General features: G+C 37.7%; 1 protein-coding gene across 1 annotated transcript in view; it reads right to left on the bottom strand.

Moving 5' to 3' along the window:
- Positions 1-16,159, bottom strand: part of pappa2 (pappalysin 2) — a 90,371-nt gene that overhangs the window by 62,040 nt on the left and 12,172 nt on the right. Inside the window, exons 5-9 of the mRNA XM_038300496.1 lie at positions 5,525-5,673; positions 3,734-3,873; positions 2,984-3,137; positions 2,604-2,796; positions 1,888-2,021 (exon numbers count right to left, since the gene is read on the bottom strand). Coding sequence (XP_038156424.1) covers positions 1,888-2,021; positions 2,604-2,796; positions 2,984-3,137; positions 3,734-3,873; positions 5,525-5,673 — 770 coding nt within the window. The remainder of the gene's footprint in view (positions 1-1,887; positions 2,022-2,603; positions 2,797-2,983; positions 3,138-3,733; positions 3,874-5,524; positions 5,674-16,159) is intronic.

The raw sequence follows: 16,159 nt of genomic DNA, 5'->3' as shown, positions 1-16,159 counted from the left end.
CAGATTTATTTCAAACTGCGGGGCGGTTGGAACCTCAATTACTGCATGAAACCTTCTGCTGCCTCAAAGAGGAAATATCTACTTGAAACAAGCTCTTAAATTTGACTCAAATGAGCCGAGAAAGCACACAACAATTGGCCAGGATCATCTTTTGAGATGACTGAATTGTTAAAATTTCCTTTCCCTGCCTCTGGCTGAAGGTCATACTGGGCAACTCAGCAGATACTTTAGATGACACTGTCTTTATGGGACACAGCGGGATGGAAGTGAGGAAACCTAACAGACTGGCTGTCTCCAGTTAGGTGCATACCTCTGTTTAGTGTAAGACTGTAATTGACTCTTTATCATCATTATGATCCCGCAGCGAAAGAGGTAGCTGTAATCCCCCTGCTTCTCTTTGCCGCTTGTTTTCAAAGCATAAATTCCAGCAGAGGATTTCCACATATTTGGGTAGAGTTTCCATGGAAGAGAAGAAAAGTCTTATTGTGTTTTTACTTTCAGTTTTTTTGGTTGAGCTCATTTCCAGTGTTCCCTCTCTGAGATTTCCTCCTTGTGTCTTGTTTATTTTATTTCCTTTCTTGCTCTCACCCAATTTGACTTGTCTTAAGAAACCATACCTCTTCAAAAATATTATAATTGGTAAGTGTGCTGTTCAAAAGTACAGGAAACATGTTTGGGTTTACAACAGGGACAACACTAGCCCAATTAAAACCCTACAATGGCTCGCAAAGGCATTCGTACCTCAGAAATACACCTCTCACCTCACTTACAGCTTTTCAGGTATGTTGCCATTGGATTTTCAAATACAGTAACTACAGTTTTTCCCATTTATCATAGTAAAAAGAATAGGATCATTTGGACTGGATGAATATTAGTTTTGATAATTAATTCACAAATTCTTAATCTCTTCTGGGTCTGGACTTTGTTGGGCCATTCTAAACCATGATATGCTTCAGTCTAAACCTTTGTATTGTATCTCTGGCTGTAAATTGAAGGTTGTCCAGCATCATGCTGTCACCATTGAAAATGATGTGCTCTGGGTAATTTGCAGTGCACATTTTCTAACAGATGACCTTTAAATGTTGAGAATGTGGGGGGAATGTTGTTGAGAATCAGAGTAAAGGAAGCCAAATATTAATATTTTCAGTTAGAACTCCACATTTATGCTTTTTTTCATGTTGTTCTATCACGCAAAGCTTAAAAAAATAAATACAAACAAACCTTGAAGTTTGTATATTTAACATGATGAAATGAGAAAGGGTTTAGTGAATATGGAACCCCTTGAAAAGCACTGTACACTTAAGAATCCTTGTTCTTATTTTCGCCAAATCAAGACAGACACAGAGAGAGGTCTGTTACAGAGTGTTATTATCATTTAATGATTTTATGCTTTTTCCTCTTCCAGGAGCTATTAGCCTTGCACGCACCTAGAATTTACAAGGACTCGACTGCTTGTGATTGTATAAGCGTGTGTGAATGTGAGGAAAAGTTGACCTGCGCTAGAGAAACACAAGACTGAAACAGAGCTTTAACTGGAACTGCCACATTCCTGGCTTTTTAATACCTACCTGTAATGAGAACTACATGAGAGAAAGTGTTTACCTTGGTCAGCTACAGTTTTGACAGGGAAACATGAATAAAAACAAGCATAAGCCTCATTACCAACACAAACTTTCCTTTCAGCACTACATGTTTGATTGAGGAGATATGGAAATACAATCTGTTTTGATGAAGCTCTGGTGATTTTTCATCCCCAGTATTGTTTATAATTCAACCATGAAGTGAAAAGTGCTATTAACCTTTATTACTAACTACAGGGCTATGAATTAGAAAGACATAAAGACTCATTCATGACAAACATAGCAGAAACAAATCATTTTGACTGACCTACTGCCTCTTCGGGTGTCCAGTAGCCTGATGTGTCACAGATACGGGGTGAGGAAGCCTGAAAGGCATACTGGTGGAAAACACCGTCTTTCTCGCAGTCTCCACAGTCAATGCCAGACACATCAAATGGGGAACTAAGATACACAAGTATAATTAGGCCATCCATTAATATTCCTGACAAGACTAAGAATACAATATAGTCATTAGAAGGTGATGGGTAGTTTAGAGTCTGTTTTAATGTGAAGGTTAAACGGAGAAATATATAATCTAAAGGCTGGAAGATTTAATTAAAGAACTTCAAATACCATCAGGAAATTGAGCCTCTTTCATAATGTAATGTATAGTAATCCTTATGTACTTGAGTAAACTTCTTACTGATCTAATCTTTCTTGGATTTATCAAAAAGAAATAATATAATCCTAGGCGATGTCAGACAAGTATATGTTGGTTTGATTTATGGTCAGACAGTAAAGAAAAAGATAGTAGGCATCTTTTAATAGAGTTGGTTTGAAGACATTTCAACACTTATCTATTTGCGCACCATTTCCTCTTTATTTACCGGTACCTCAAGTACTACAGTAAGGCATTTATATAGCACATTTCCGTGGGGAGATATTTCACAGTATACATGAGAAAAGAAAAAGAAAAGAAAAAAGAGAATTACAGTAGGCTGATTTAGAAATGATAACACGTGAGGTAATATAAGGTCCACATACCTTCGAAAAAGGGACCCTCTCATGGGTGGGAGCCAATATATGGAAACAGAGTTAGTACTTTGTCCAGTGACTATCGGGGGAAGTGGAACAGGGGCAGGGTGACTTTCTGTCAGCCACTTCTGGTAGACCAAGTCAAGATAACAATGCATCCTGGCAACTTGATTGGGTGTAAAGTGGTTTGTACAGTTGTCATCTAATGAGATGTGATAAACAAAAAAAGAAAAAAAAGTGTTTTTGAAAATCTAAATAATAATAGGCCACAGGTAAGATATATTGTGCAAAAATGACCTAAGCATTACATACATGTATATACAGTACATTTTGTTTTGAACAATAATTTGCCTTCTTCCTATAGAAAGATTAAGATGTTCTTTATATACCTGTGTAACTCATGTAATTGCGGTATGGCGTGTTACGGTAGATAGTGAATCCACAGGAGTCGTTATACGCTTCGGGGTCCTGGCAGGCTTTAGATTTGATGGTTGGTGCTGTGTCAGCACACAGATCTCCTGTCTCCATTGATGGGGTTGTTTCCTAGGAAAACACACGATACACTAAGGTTAACATTTAATGATTGTCAATATTGTTGACAGTTTATGCACTTTATTTTCAACTGTACTGCTTATTCAGAATTAATGTTTATGGAAAGCTGCACATTAGATTTAAAATTTTATTTTTATTTTGAGTGATTTGTGTTTCTAGAGTGCTTGCTGTTAACTTCTAGGCCAGGATAATCTTGTAAGAGAGACCTTAGTCTTACTTGGGTTTTAACCTAATTAGATAATGGTTGATGGAGGGATTTCAGTTTTTTTTTTTATTGTAAAAAAAAAAAAAGATAGAAAGTACATCTTTTTCATGTCTAAATCCCAAACTTTACAGCTCTCAATCTTTTTTTGACCATTTCTAAGATACTTTAAATTGACAAATTACAAAAATCAGAAGGAAGGAAGGAAGGAAGGAAGGAAGGAAGGAAGGAAGGAAGGAAGGAAGGAAGGAAGGAAGGAAGGAAGGAAGGAAGGAAGGAAGGAAGGAAGGAAGGAAGGAAGGAAGGAAGGAAGGAAGGAAGGACAACATACAATGTGCATGAAAACTGTATCAACAGCGTCCTCAGAGACAGAAGCATGTCCTACCTGACACGGGTCATCACAGGATTCCCTCTCATTCACCCCTTTAAAGACATGGTACAGTCCAAATATGTGCCCCATCTCATGGATCATTGTGTTCTGGTGGCCCGTAGTACCAAAGTAGGATGGGTTGAGGACCATCCCACCTATGCAATGCATGAGAACAACAGTATGTTTAAAATATAATCTGACTGTACATGAAATAAAACTAAATAGAAATAAAAGGATTTATTAAGTCAAGCATGCAGCATCTTAATAAATAAATAAATAGTTTGTGATACTGGAACTCATTCAGAGTGTTTTTTGTAAGCCTTAAATATATCAAGGTTTCGTATAAATAAAAAATGGGTGAGAATGAGATGATCTTCTAACTGTGACGAACCAAAACAAACAAGACAGTCTCAACTGTTTACAAATTTTCTTACATTCAGTATAAAACACTTACAAACATGACATTTCAAATACATTTATTTTATTTACTACATTGTTTATTGACATTGTAGTAGATGAAGAGAATGATAGATCAGATCATGAGCAGAAGATGAAACAGGAAACCTTTAAAAGCTACAGCAGAGGTAAAATCTGTGGTTTTAACAATGTGGATATGATATTCTAGTGAGAGTTGACTTTATTTGTTCTATTCTTCTCCTCTGCCTCTTCCCTGAATAGAAAGTATAGAAACCAGTGCGTTATCGCCCCCTACAAGGCAGTACTGTACATGTCTGAGAGGGAAAGTTGTTTAGCTCAGCTAAAAATATCATGAACAGTGATGTCAGGTGAGGCTTCTGAAGGAAATGTTATTGGACATCTGATATTATTAGGTTGGTCAGGTTGTTTAGCATACATATTATATATATTTACAGTGCATTTCTTTACTAATTTGTGTTGGACTTTCAAATAAAATCTTAATAAAGAACATTCAAGTTTGAGTTTTCAACTTTTTAACAGGGTAGGAGTACAATCACAAAGCACTGTGGGTCTTAAATGGACGCCCATTTAAGTGTGACCTAAATATAAGAGCTATTTTCATATCCTTTGTTTTATCTGTCAGGTAGGTCAGGTCTATATGTTTGTTTTGATTCTTTTGTTGATATTGCTGTAGCTTAAAACAATCAAACTCTTTAAAATAACAAGGTTAAAGTGAAATTATTTGTTCTACACCTGAATATCACCTGAGCCAGTTACTGTAGGTCACTCGGTAAGTTTTCAATCAAAATACCAATCAGATGATTGTTTGATACTCTGTTGCATCACCACTAAGATTTTTTTCATAGCAAGCGCTGATTAAAGCCATAACAGAAAGTTTTTATCTTTCATTTTTTGCAACAGAAATGCAAATACTTGAAACTAAAGTTTTAACCTAAATTTAAATGACCTACTAAATCAATTCCCCTTTGTGTGTTGTATTGTTAATGCAACCAGGGAGAATAAAGTTGTGCTTGTCAGTTTATTGTTCAATAAAATATGACAACACTTTAATGGGGTCCCATCTTAAAATGATTTCCCTAAGACTTCAGAGTGGAGATAAATTCCCCTCTATATATGTCAATACTTGTTGCTCTCATCTATTTCAATGCTGCCTGTAAAAGATTGGAGGGGAAAGGAAAATGTTTATTGTTTGACTAAAAGAAAGTGATACAAAGAAATTAGTCAAAAAACTAAGCAATAGCTGAAAATCTAAAGCTTATTAATAATGGAAAACGACTAAGAAAAAATGTTATAGAACTAAAGACAAAGTCCATAAATGGGAATGATATCATAATCAGCTCTATATTTCGTTTTATTGATAAAACTGACCTTGGTGTGTGAGGGCCTCCTTTGCCCATGGCCAAGTTGCTGCTCCTGCCAGGTCTTCTCGTACAGAGTTGCTGGCAAAAAACACATTGAGTGTGTCGCTGCCGCTCAGGTTTAACTCATCCTTTAGTTCTTTCACACTCATATAAGCCCTACAGAAAAAAATATATATCAGAACACATCTAGAGTATTTGTGAGTGATATGGACCAATTTGAAATGCTCCAATGAAACTGCAATGTGGAATTTTTACGTAGATTTAGTAAAGAACATTTTAATCTGAAAAACTCACATGGATAGAAAGGACAATTAGAAGAAATGTATTGATACAATTACTTGGTCTTTGGCGCTCAGACCTCAGCAGGAAACATAGCACTGAATTTTGTTAGATATGCAACAGGAGCAAAGAATAGGGCTGTTTCCCCCCCAGGCCTGAAACTGGTGGTGGAGTGGAGATAGATGAAGTTAATCAGTCTGTAGACTGCTGGTTAGAGAGATGGTATGCTAAGCTTTATGGGGTGTTCCAGTGGACTGCATGTACTGATACTAGAGCTTCACTCAAGGACCTGGAAGATGGAAGTCCAGTTTGGATAACACAGGCTTAGAGAGCCTGTCCATGATGAGCAAGCATGAAGCGACAGTGGAGAGGAAAGGTTTTCTGTTGGATCAGTTGAAATGAGACACGGAATGCAGTAAGAGTCCCGAAATAATTAAACTTTGATCAAGTTTTATCTACACACTAGGTAGCAGACGAGCTGCGGATCGGAGGACTTTTAAGATGAACTTTGGATGCTGATTGGCTTTCGTGGAAGTGTGGTTCAAAGCTGATTGGCAGTGTTCTAGGCAGCTGAAGGTGAGCAATCAGTTTATTCAGCTGAACTTCTGCCTAGACTCCATGTTTCGAGGCGTCAGATCTGCGAGGCAGTTATTTTAACCAAACCAGAAGTGATTCATTAGCAGGGTCACTTTAAAGCTGAAGTCTGTAAGTTTTTAAAAATCACTTTTTTGTCATATTGGCTAAAACTGTCCCTATGCCCAGACAGCAGTACATGTGATCTGTAACCTGTGAAAAAAACTGCTTCAATTGGTCCCGCCTACTGCCTGTATTGCTATCTGGAAAGAATAATTCGGGACGAGTCAAAACAACCAATCACAGCCAGAGGAGCGTCTGATGGAGTGTCAATCACAGCTCCCCCCCCCCTCACTGCTTAACCTGCCGCAGCGCCCGGCTGCCGCAGTCAGGAGGACGCGCGTGGAAGTCATGGCGGAGCGACAGCCACCAGCGAGAGAGAAACTGCCCTTACTGCCCCTGCCGACAACTGCTTACACGGCAAACTTCGGTATAACCAGCATCTTATATCTAGCTGCTTGGAGGTGAGTGTTATCGCTCTTACCGGTTCACACTCCATGCCGCGTACGCTGCTTGGACGCTTCTGGTCGCATGCGGTAGCTGCGCAGGTGCTGTGAGAGGGGTGGGGCTTGGAGGTGGGGCATGAGTGAAGCAGAGAGGGTGGGGGAGCGGCGTGAAACCTGTTTTTCTTCAAATTTTCAGTCGAAGTCTGCTCTCTTCTCAATGTTACAGACTGCAGCTTTAAGGATGTATTCAGATTACAAAAGACTTTTGGGAGGAATATTTGAACCAGCTTAAAGGCAGACTTACCTGTTTTGTTTTATTTGATTCCTTATTGTACTTTTTGCAAGTTGTAAATGTAAAATCAAATGAACCAGTGATCAACATCAAATTTAAAAAAAGTCTGCATGTGGTCCAGACCATAAAACCAGACAGAAGTGCTTCTCTTTTATTAATAAAACAATTTCTTTAAATGGCCTGTATTGTTATTGTCTTCCAAATCCTGCTGTTTTTTATTTGTTTTGTTTTTTTTAAGTTACTTTTAATTTCTTGACATTTCCCTTTATTAGTTTTTTAAATAACCTAAAGTATCAGGTTTTAATACTGACACCATCAGATTCATCAGGTGTCAGATATCCTGCTGAAAAGGTTCTTTACCCTCTGCACAACATCGTTGTGTAACAATGAATGCTTTCTAATTCAAACCTTTTTCTTACTAAAATAAAAACTAATCTAAAAGGTTGTCAAAGGTTATCTGTGGGTAAAGACAATAAACGAATAATTCAGCAATCTAACACATAGCAGTTACTGTAAGTTTTTGTGTTATAAATATGAGGTTAGACACAGCAGTAATTTATTTGGAATTAACTGTGTAGATAAATAACATTAAGAATTGAACTGATTGAAAATAAACTGCTCATCAGTAATCCATCAAACAAATAAAAAAATTACTACAATCCATCTTTTTCATTAACTTTAATTTATTCAAATATGTCTGATCGGTAACCTGGAGACAATCTTTGTAGATTTTCATTTAAGTCATTTTTATTTGAAGAGACATCATAGAGTTTTCTATGATACTGCCACATGGCCAAAACACAGAACTGCAGCTCTCTTGTGCTCGTTCTCATAGCTCACTTGTTCTTTTCACTTTTTCCCACCTTACGTTGAGTTCCCATTGGTGTCTGAGTTGTTCCTGCATGCTGGTCGCTTCTAAGGACCCACAAAATACATCTTGAATATAATGCTTTGATTGTTTGCTACATTGGACCCATTCAACATGGACTCACTGCAGTCACATCCACAGAAACTCTGCAGGAACTTTCTACTCGAAATACATTATTTGTAAACCGTCAAAAAAAAAAAAAAAAAAAACTATTTCAAAAATATTATTCAGTAAACACCTAGATACTGTCTCTCTAAGTCTGGTCGAGCCAATAATGTTAAAACAAAAACATTTCAGTTCATCCAGAGAGTATAAAAATATATCTTTTGTTATTATTTACTGTGTTTTCTTAATCCAGACATTAAAGTTCTTTCTGAGCATCTCTAGTTTTCAAAAATAATGGCAGACAATTTATTTATTATTGTACTGTATATCTTCCACTATAGATTGAGTCAAACCCATAACCAAAGATGCACATTCCACAAAACTGGATGGCATATAATAAATTTTTACTTAGTGGGACAAAATTAGGCCTTTAGGAAATTATGTCACATGCACAGGCGAATTATATAAGATGATAGTTTATTTCAATCCATCAGCATCCATCTCTGTTCACAGCATAACTTCAAATCAGAAATGTTATGAGTGGGCCAGCTTTTTTCACACCATTGCCATCTCCTCTCCATTGCCCACTGTTCCCACATCCTTCTCTTCCTGTCAGTGATAAATTACCCTAGTGGCACTTTGATGTGAAAGCCTGAATTTGTTTTTCCTTTTGCCGAGTGATGTCATATGCCATTTTTCTTCTTTGCTTTCATAGCTGGAAAGCTTTTGCACCTATCACCATTAGGCTCTAAACTTGCTCTGAGATTCCTGCAAAGGGTCTCACCAATGACCCAGTTTCTGCATACCTGACATATCAGGCTTTTAGCTGAGTCTCCCATGAATGTCTAGAGAGTACCATATGCTAAAAAAACAACTATTCGGCTTAATGGAGGAGTGTTAATGCACATGGCTGATGTGTCAGAGCAGCACAAGGTCAAGTTGCTTAAAAGTAAAAAAAAAAAGTTGAATGTATGAATCATTGTGTTAATTAGTCCATAAAAGCTGAAGCTGTAGCTGCACCTAGCACGTTTTTTGGTGTATGGTTGTAAAGTTGATATAAGGTGACAGTGAAAAACATAGAGGCTCAATATATGCATAATGTTGGAAATCACGTTTTTTTTCAGACTTCTAAAAAACTTTATATGGAATAGTGCTGTAACTAATGATTATTTTGTGAATCGATTAATCTGCTGATTATTTTTAATTTAACGATTACTTGATTACTAAATCAGTTGATTATTTCAAAAATCGATTATTCACAATTATTCCGATTAATTGTTTCAGCCCTAATATGCAAGCTAAAAGAATTGACCAAGAGTAAAAACAAATGGCTGTCAAGGAAAACATGAAATGTGTTAAATTAATTACCGTATTGTTTACTTTTGTCATTTCTAAATTAATATTTTTTGTCTTGTCAGGCAGCAACTGCCAACTAGATTAATTTGGAATCAGAGCAAAAGTAAAAGCCAAAAGGCTCTTTCATGGTCACAAAGATAATATACAATGAAGCAAATCCTACACAGGAAACTCAAGTGAAATGTCGTTTCTATTTTTTTAAATGCTGCACCTATATCTTCTTTATTTTTTGCCTGTTTGCTAAGCCCACTCCATTTTCTTTAGTTTTTATTCCAGATTAGAGGAGGCAACGTTCATATCTCCCCTTAAAGGAATAGTACACCCAAAACATGATTAGCCTTCATTTTCTACTCAGCCCCATGCTGAACAACACTCTGGAGTACTTTTTTGATATCTCAAATGCATCTGGAGATCTGGGAGGCTTCTTGCTGTCTGCTGACATTCAAATAATGGAGGTCCATGGCGCCCGAGGCAGAAAGGTCCATAAAAGTCCACAAAAAAACGTGTCAATATTTCTCCATAATGCTCGTCCAATGTATTCCAAGTGTCCTGAGTGGGTAGCGTCCATAATTTACTCGAAACGAAGTCATTTAGAATGTTTTTAGAGCATAAACAGTAGTGTATAGGATTTCCTGAAAGCGCGTTCACGACGCTACGGAAACCACGGCAGACCAAACCAGATGAAGTGCGCATTCAGCGTCTGCTCTGCCGATAATACAAGCGTAGAAGAAGAAATGTGCTGTTTACCTGTGCAAAGAAAGAACCAACAAAAGAAAAATGTCTGAGGACTTCAGTGTTGAGGAAGAGCATGAGTTCTTTGCCGAGCTGAATGCGCACTTTCGTCTGGTTTGGTCTGCCGTGGTTTCCGTAGCGTCGTGAACGCGCTTTTAGGAAATCCTATACACTACTGTTTATGCTCTAAAAACATTCTAAATGACTTCGTTTCGAGTAAATTATGGACGCTACCCACTCAGGACACTTGGAATACATTGGACGAGCAGTATGGAGGAATATTGACACGTTTTTTGTGGACTTTTATGGACCTTTCTGCCTCGGGCATAATAGACCTCCATTATCTGAATGTCAGCAGACAGCAAGAAGCCTCCCAGATCTCCAGATGCATTTGAGATATCAAAAAAGTACTCCAGAGTGTTGTTCAGCATGGGGGTGAGTAGAAAATGAAGGCTAATCATGTTTTGGGTGTACTATTCCTTTAATGCAGGGGAGATATGAACAAATAGAGCAATCTATCAAATTGAGCCACTGAGACGTTGCACCAATCCCCCTGTTTGACAGACCTGGTGTTTGGGAATCCTGAACCTAGACACTCTGCAAGTACACACAGGGTGAGTCTGAGTTGATGAAAGTCTTAAGAGCAAGGGATAGAAATCAACATATCAGCCAAATTTCAGTATAGCTTTGAAAACTTTCAGTGATTTGAACCCTGTATATCATAATACAAGGACTTTTATTTTAAGTTATCATTCTAATATCACCCAGCTTACTGTAATATGGTACCTGGGAGTGTTTCGACATAGTAAATACCACAGTGTTAAATATGCAGTGTCTAAATAACTCTTTGAGAGTTATTACAACAACACCTAGAGTAAAATATACACTACCTAGAGTTCTAACTTAACACTAATTCCGAATGGAACCAAATGCACTCTTAAAGTGCTACTTTAAAACTCCAAAATTTACCGGGAAGGAACAATATGGTTATGAACTGACTCTTTGTTGACTTCTTTTAGTTTTCTATTAACTTTGTTTCTAGAAAAGTTAGTTTGCATGGGAAAGGGTTGAATAATTAAAATAAGAATCAAACCTCTTCCTCCCAAACACTGAAAATGAACTTCAGTTTTACCTTTTAAATTAGCCTAAAGATGTTTCTCAGCAACCAAGAGTTTCATGTGCAACCCTTCTTTAAATGCGATCTATTCCCCGGTGCATACAGTAAATAAGAATACACTTTCTCTGGCATTTGGCCTGTATAAATAAGGTTTTTAGATTTAAGATGCTTTAGGGAACCCCTGCTCTCACAACACAACTGAATCAGAGCTTAACTGAGTCTGTGTGCAGAATCCATCACTGCGAGCCGCATATTTACAAAGGACAGGGAGCTGACCGCCGAAGACTTGACTCTTAAGCTTCTGAGACTGAAAGGATGCCTCAAAGGAAGAATGTTGTCAAAGTCACAAAATAAATAGGTTCACATGAGTTAAGTGAAAGGCTTAGCTATGAATATAATTTTTAAAAAATGTCAGTGAAAGTACAGCCGCTACACAAACCTTCAGGAGTTGTTCTTTTCAAACAATAGTAATGTAAGGTACCATTAAACCCCCCCCCCCAAAAAAAAACAAAGAATCACAAACAACCCCATGGTTAAATATTTAAAAATATAGGTTCATGTGGATTTTACTTGCATCTAAAATACGCTATAATAAACTAATGCATGCAGACAAATGTCAGCTCTAATATAGAATATATTCAAATTTAGATTAAAAGCTTTAATACAATTTTTTGCATTGTTTTTTTCTAAAAAATATATAAAGCTGTTCTGTTTGTTATTCAGGCGAAATGCTTTGTCATCTCCTGTACAAAGTCTAATACAAAAGAAAAACATCTTCATGATAAGTTCTAAGATTAACTTTTTTATCTGTTACAGAGCATGGAGAAATGCCACGTAAGGGAAACACAAAAATAGGTATTGATAATAAGTAGAAACAGAAGATTACTTGTTTACTACAGTTCAGATAAGTTTTGTACAGTCGTCATTCTTGCAATGGCTCCTTTTATTAGCTCGTCTTCAATATCTAACATGCATCTTCATAAACAAAAGCTTTGTAAACAAATTTTCATTGTTGTGGATTCTTGTTACCCCTACCAAGATCTAAATTATACATATAGGCTGGAATATTTATATATTTGACGGCTAATATTTGGTTAAATATCCATAAGAAATGGGAATCATGTTAATGTAATTGTAGCCATTATCAAGCTTTCAGCCTAATTTTGGCAGGATATCTTACCACTCTTTGAAATTCTTGGAACAAACTGACCGAAAATGTCCCTGCCAGATGAAAGGAACCCAGTCAGGATGTTTAGGAACAACTCAGGGACCAAACACCCTAAAGCCTAGCATGACACGGAAGCTACTGGAATACCAGCTCAGTAGTGTTTACATAAACAGCAGACCCGCTTTGACAGTGAGACCTCAACAGCTATACTAAAACGTATATCTATTAACATAGACATTAGAAATGCAATTTAAATTAAGTCTTAAGTTTATTAGATAAGTTATAGATTAAGCTATTTGGTCACAAGGAAAAGAAGCATGTTTAGAGGAGTCAAGAAGTGTTCTGCTCTTCTAAGTACTGTACAGCAAGAGGCAAGACTGTCTACATAATGTAACATAAATCATTGAATGAGCAGCGGTGATAGCAGCTGCACAGGGATGTGGGGTGTGGGGGGGCAATTTGAGTTTTTTTGGGAATGGGGTAGAACATTTCTGGGTGAACTAAAACTAAGAATAAATGTTGCATAGATGTTGAAAATGACAATAAACTGGGATACATGCATTGACATACAAAAGCACTGTAGTCTCAAAAATAGTAGGAAATCCTTGGCAAGAACAACAATGACCATAATGCCCTCTATCACCCCAGCTCTGTCTATTCATTCTTACCTCATTCTGCTCTCTTTCCATTCCCTCCACATCTACCTTTCCTTTACAGTGCTGCCAGAAGCTGCAGTGTACCTGGCTCAAAAGAACAAATTTGTGTCATGACAGGAGCTGGCTTCTGAAAGCTTAGGCACCTCCAGAAGCATCAGCAAGTTGAGTCTCACCATCAGAACAGCTGGGAACTCAGGGAAAGCACAGCAAGAGGAGATATCAAAAACACAGAGCCCAAACATAAAAATGATTGCAGTGCTCCTCAATTGCCAGCGAAATGTCATCCTCATATTAAATCTCCCTCTACCTAAGAAACTTCAAGTTGTGATCCAGGAACACAAATGCACAGCGGCATGTCAAGGGACTCACACGTACAAGCACTTCCAACCAGTTGGGCTCAGAACCTTTCAAGGAGACCTTCACTACCGCCATCCTGCTGGGCTAGTGTTTACGACACTGTAGTCTCTTGGGCATTTGAACAGCAGAACAACAGAAGAAGTAATCTGCTAATTTAAATCCTACTTCTTTTTATTAGCTATTGTCATTTTTTAATAAAACTTTAAAACTAACTACAAGTAAATCAACATTTAGGAATTTTGAAGCCATGTTTGTCCATAATACCAGGTCACTAAACTATCTGCCAGCAAACGTACTTTACTAGCATCCACATCTTCTTTGCATGGTAGAGACCTTACGCTATGATAGAGAGCATATGAGCATTAACTACCAACTGGGTTTTTCCTCTGATCTCATGCTTGTGCTGCACTGAGTTCTTGACAGAGAAACATAAAAGAACATTTACTTAGGACATACCTGAAGGACTTCCTGCATATGGCCAAGCAATGAGACCACACACATCTAAGTTCCAACAAACCCTTAACCTGGGTCTCCCTGAACAAGTGAGCATGGTGTTCTTTTCCAGCTAGGATATTTTTTTCACATTCATACAGCCGCAGAAACACCTGTACAGCCACACTCTCCATCTGTTGGCCAGAGGTAGCTATCCACTTAGACTTGGGGTTTTCTACCGCTTCAAAGAAAGATTTAATGGCTTAATTACTTAAAAGACATGCTGTGTTTTAAATGAGGAAAAACACAAGACCCCACTGATTCCTGCTAATATCAACTGAGTAATCCAGGGAAAAGGAAGAAAGTACCATTTCAACTGTAACTCCCCCATTTAAAACCATAACCTCACTCTTACAAAAACGTTGAATAATGCCATTAAAGTTGTCAGTAGAGAACCTCGGGGGGCAGGGCTAAAAGTGGGGATGGTGTGGGGGTTAGCTTATTGAGGCATGGACAGTAAGCAAATATATGACAGTAGTTGCACAACAGATAGAGCTTTTGAGATGAAGGATTTTTTTTTTAAACCTTGTAGATCAGGCATCCCCAACCTCGGTCCTCCAGGCCCGCTGTCCTGCAGGTTTTAGAGGTTTCCCTGCTTTAGCACAGCTGATTATAATGATTGCAGTAGACCAAAAGCCTGTTAATCAGCTTTCAATTAAAATCAGCTGTGCTGGAGCAATGAAACCTATAAACCTGCAGGACAGCAGGCCTCGAGGACCGAGGTTGGGGATGCCTGCTGTCGATGACAGAGGTTGAGTGACACGTTTTGGAGCTTCACCAGTTTGAGCCACTTGCTTTAGGGTGCTAACATGGTGATGGCCAAAGCCAGTGCTGCCGGGGCAATGCAGGACAGGATGACTCGATACAGAGGCGTGTGTTTGAGTGAGTTGTAGTTACACCCCATTGCAGAGCTATATTGTTGAAAGTCTGTACCAGTATGTACTGTTTGAACGAAAAACAGCTTTGTCAAATTGTCAAAAGTTTTGATGGTAACCTGACAAATACAGACTTTTACCTTGAATCCAGTGCAGCTTGGTTTCAGTAGAGGGGGCTTTTTCCAACAGGAAAGGGCTTCTTGATAGCTACAGCTAGGATAAACTTAATTATTTTGATATGTAAAATATAGAATGATAGAGGTTCAGAGTATTGGGTTGTTTTTACAAGTTCAAGTATGAGTACTTTATACTAATATGAGTGTAAAGTACCAGTACTATAGGTCCAAATGATTTATACTGTAAATAATGAAGAAATTATTAAATAATTAACGCCACATTGTTTTGAAGCCAAATCCTCTTTTACAAAGTGGTTCATACATCTTAAATCCAAGGTTCATGATGGTTTATTTCTATTTCAATAAAGAAAACTAAAATATTCTTTTTTATTCTGACTCCAAAAAATACAATTCAGCACAACCATTTACCTTCTGAACTCACCTAATTAGTAAATATTCCTTCTGTGAGTAATTTCATCTAAATCTAATGCAGCTGTGAAGTCCTCTAAGGTCCGTTGAAACATAAGTGAACAAATTGCATCACCAAAACCAAAGAACACATCAGACAACCCAGATGTCTGAATCAGGCTTAGATTATTTAACAACATAGCAAGCTTTCAACAGCTCACAAAGTACTGTTCACATAAAAGTAAAACAGCCACAAACCTTCCCTGAAATGGCTGTCTACCTTAACTTCCAGGCCAGTCCAGGAGATTATTAATCAGTGAACCACAGCTAGCGTTTGATAATCTGTTGACAGAACAACTATTACTCATGTGTTCTACCAGAAACCTGCAAAACAATGGTGCTCCATCTTTACGCCTGACAACTCTGAACATCCATCCTGAGGTTTAATAGAATAGTATACGTTAAACTTTATGTGTTTAAGAGGATCAAAATGAGAATCAATTAGCCGTGCGACAATACTTGTTTTACTGCAGTTAGAAGACACTTTCTATTTACTCTCACAGTTTTAACTATTATGCATGGAAGAATTGATAAAGAATGTTTCCCCAAATGAGAAAAACTGAAGCCAGGCATACACTGTACGATTTTTGCAGTTGTTGCACACAGCTGCAGCTCACACTGGATGACAAAACCGCAGGTCCAGTGTCAGTTCATAGCTCACAATGCATGTTCAGCACGACGC

Source organism: Cyprinodon tularosa, unplaced genomic scaffold (genome assembly GCF_016077235.1).
Source record: "Cyprinodon tularosa strain WSP-4 unplaced genomic scaffold, ASM1607723v1 ctg45, whole genome shotgun sequence".
Classification (NCBI taxonomy): domain Eukaryota; kingdom Metazoa; phylum Chordata; class Actinopteri; order Cyprinodontiformes; family Cyprinodontidae; genus Cyprinodon; species Cyprinodon tularosa.
Note: the sequence above shows the minus strand (reverse complement) of the source record. Positions and strands in the feature narration are given on the sequence as shown.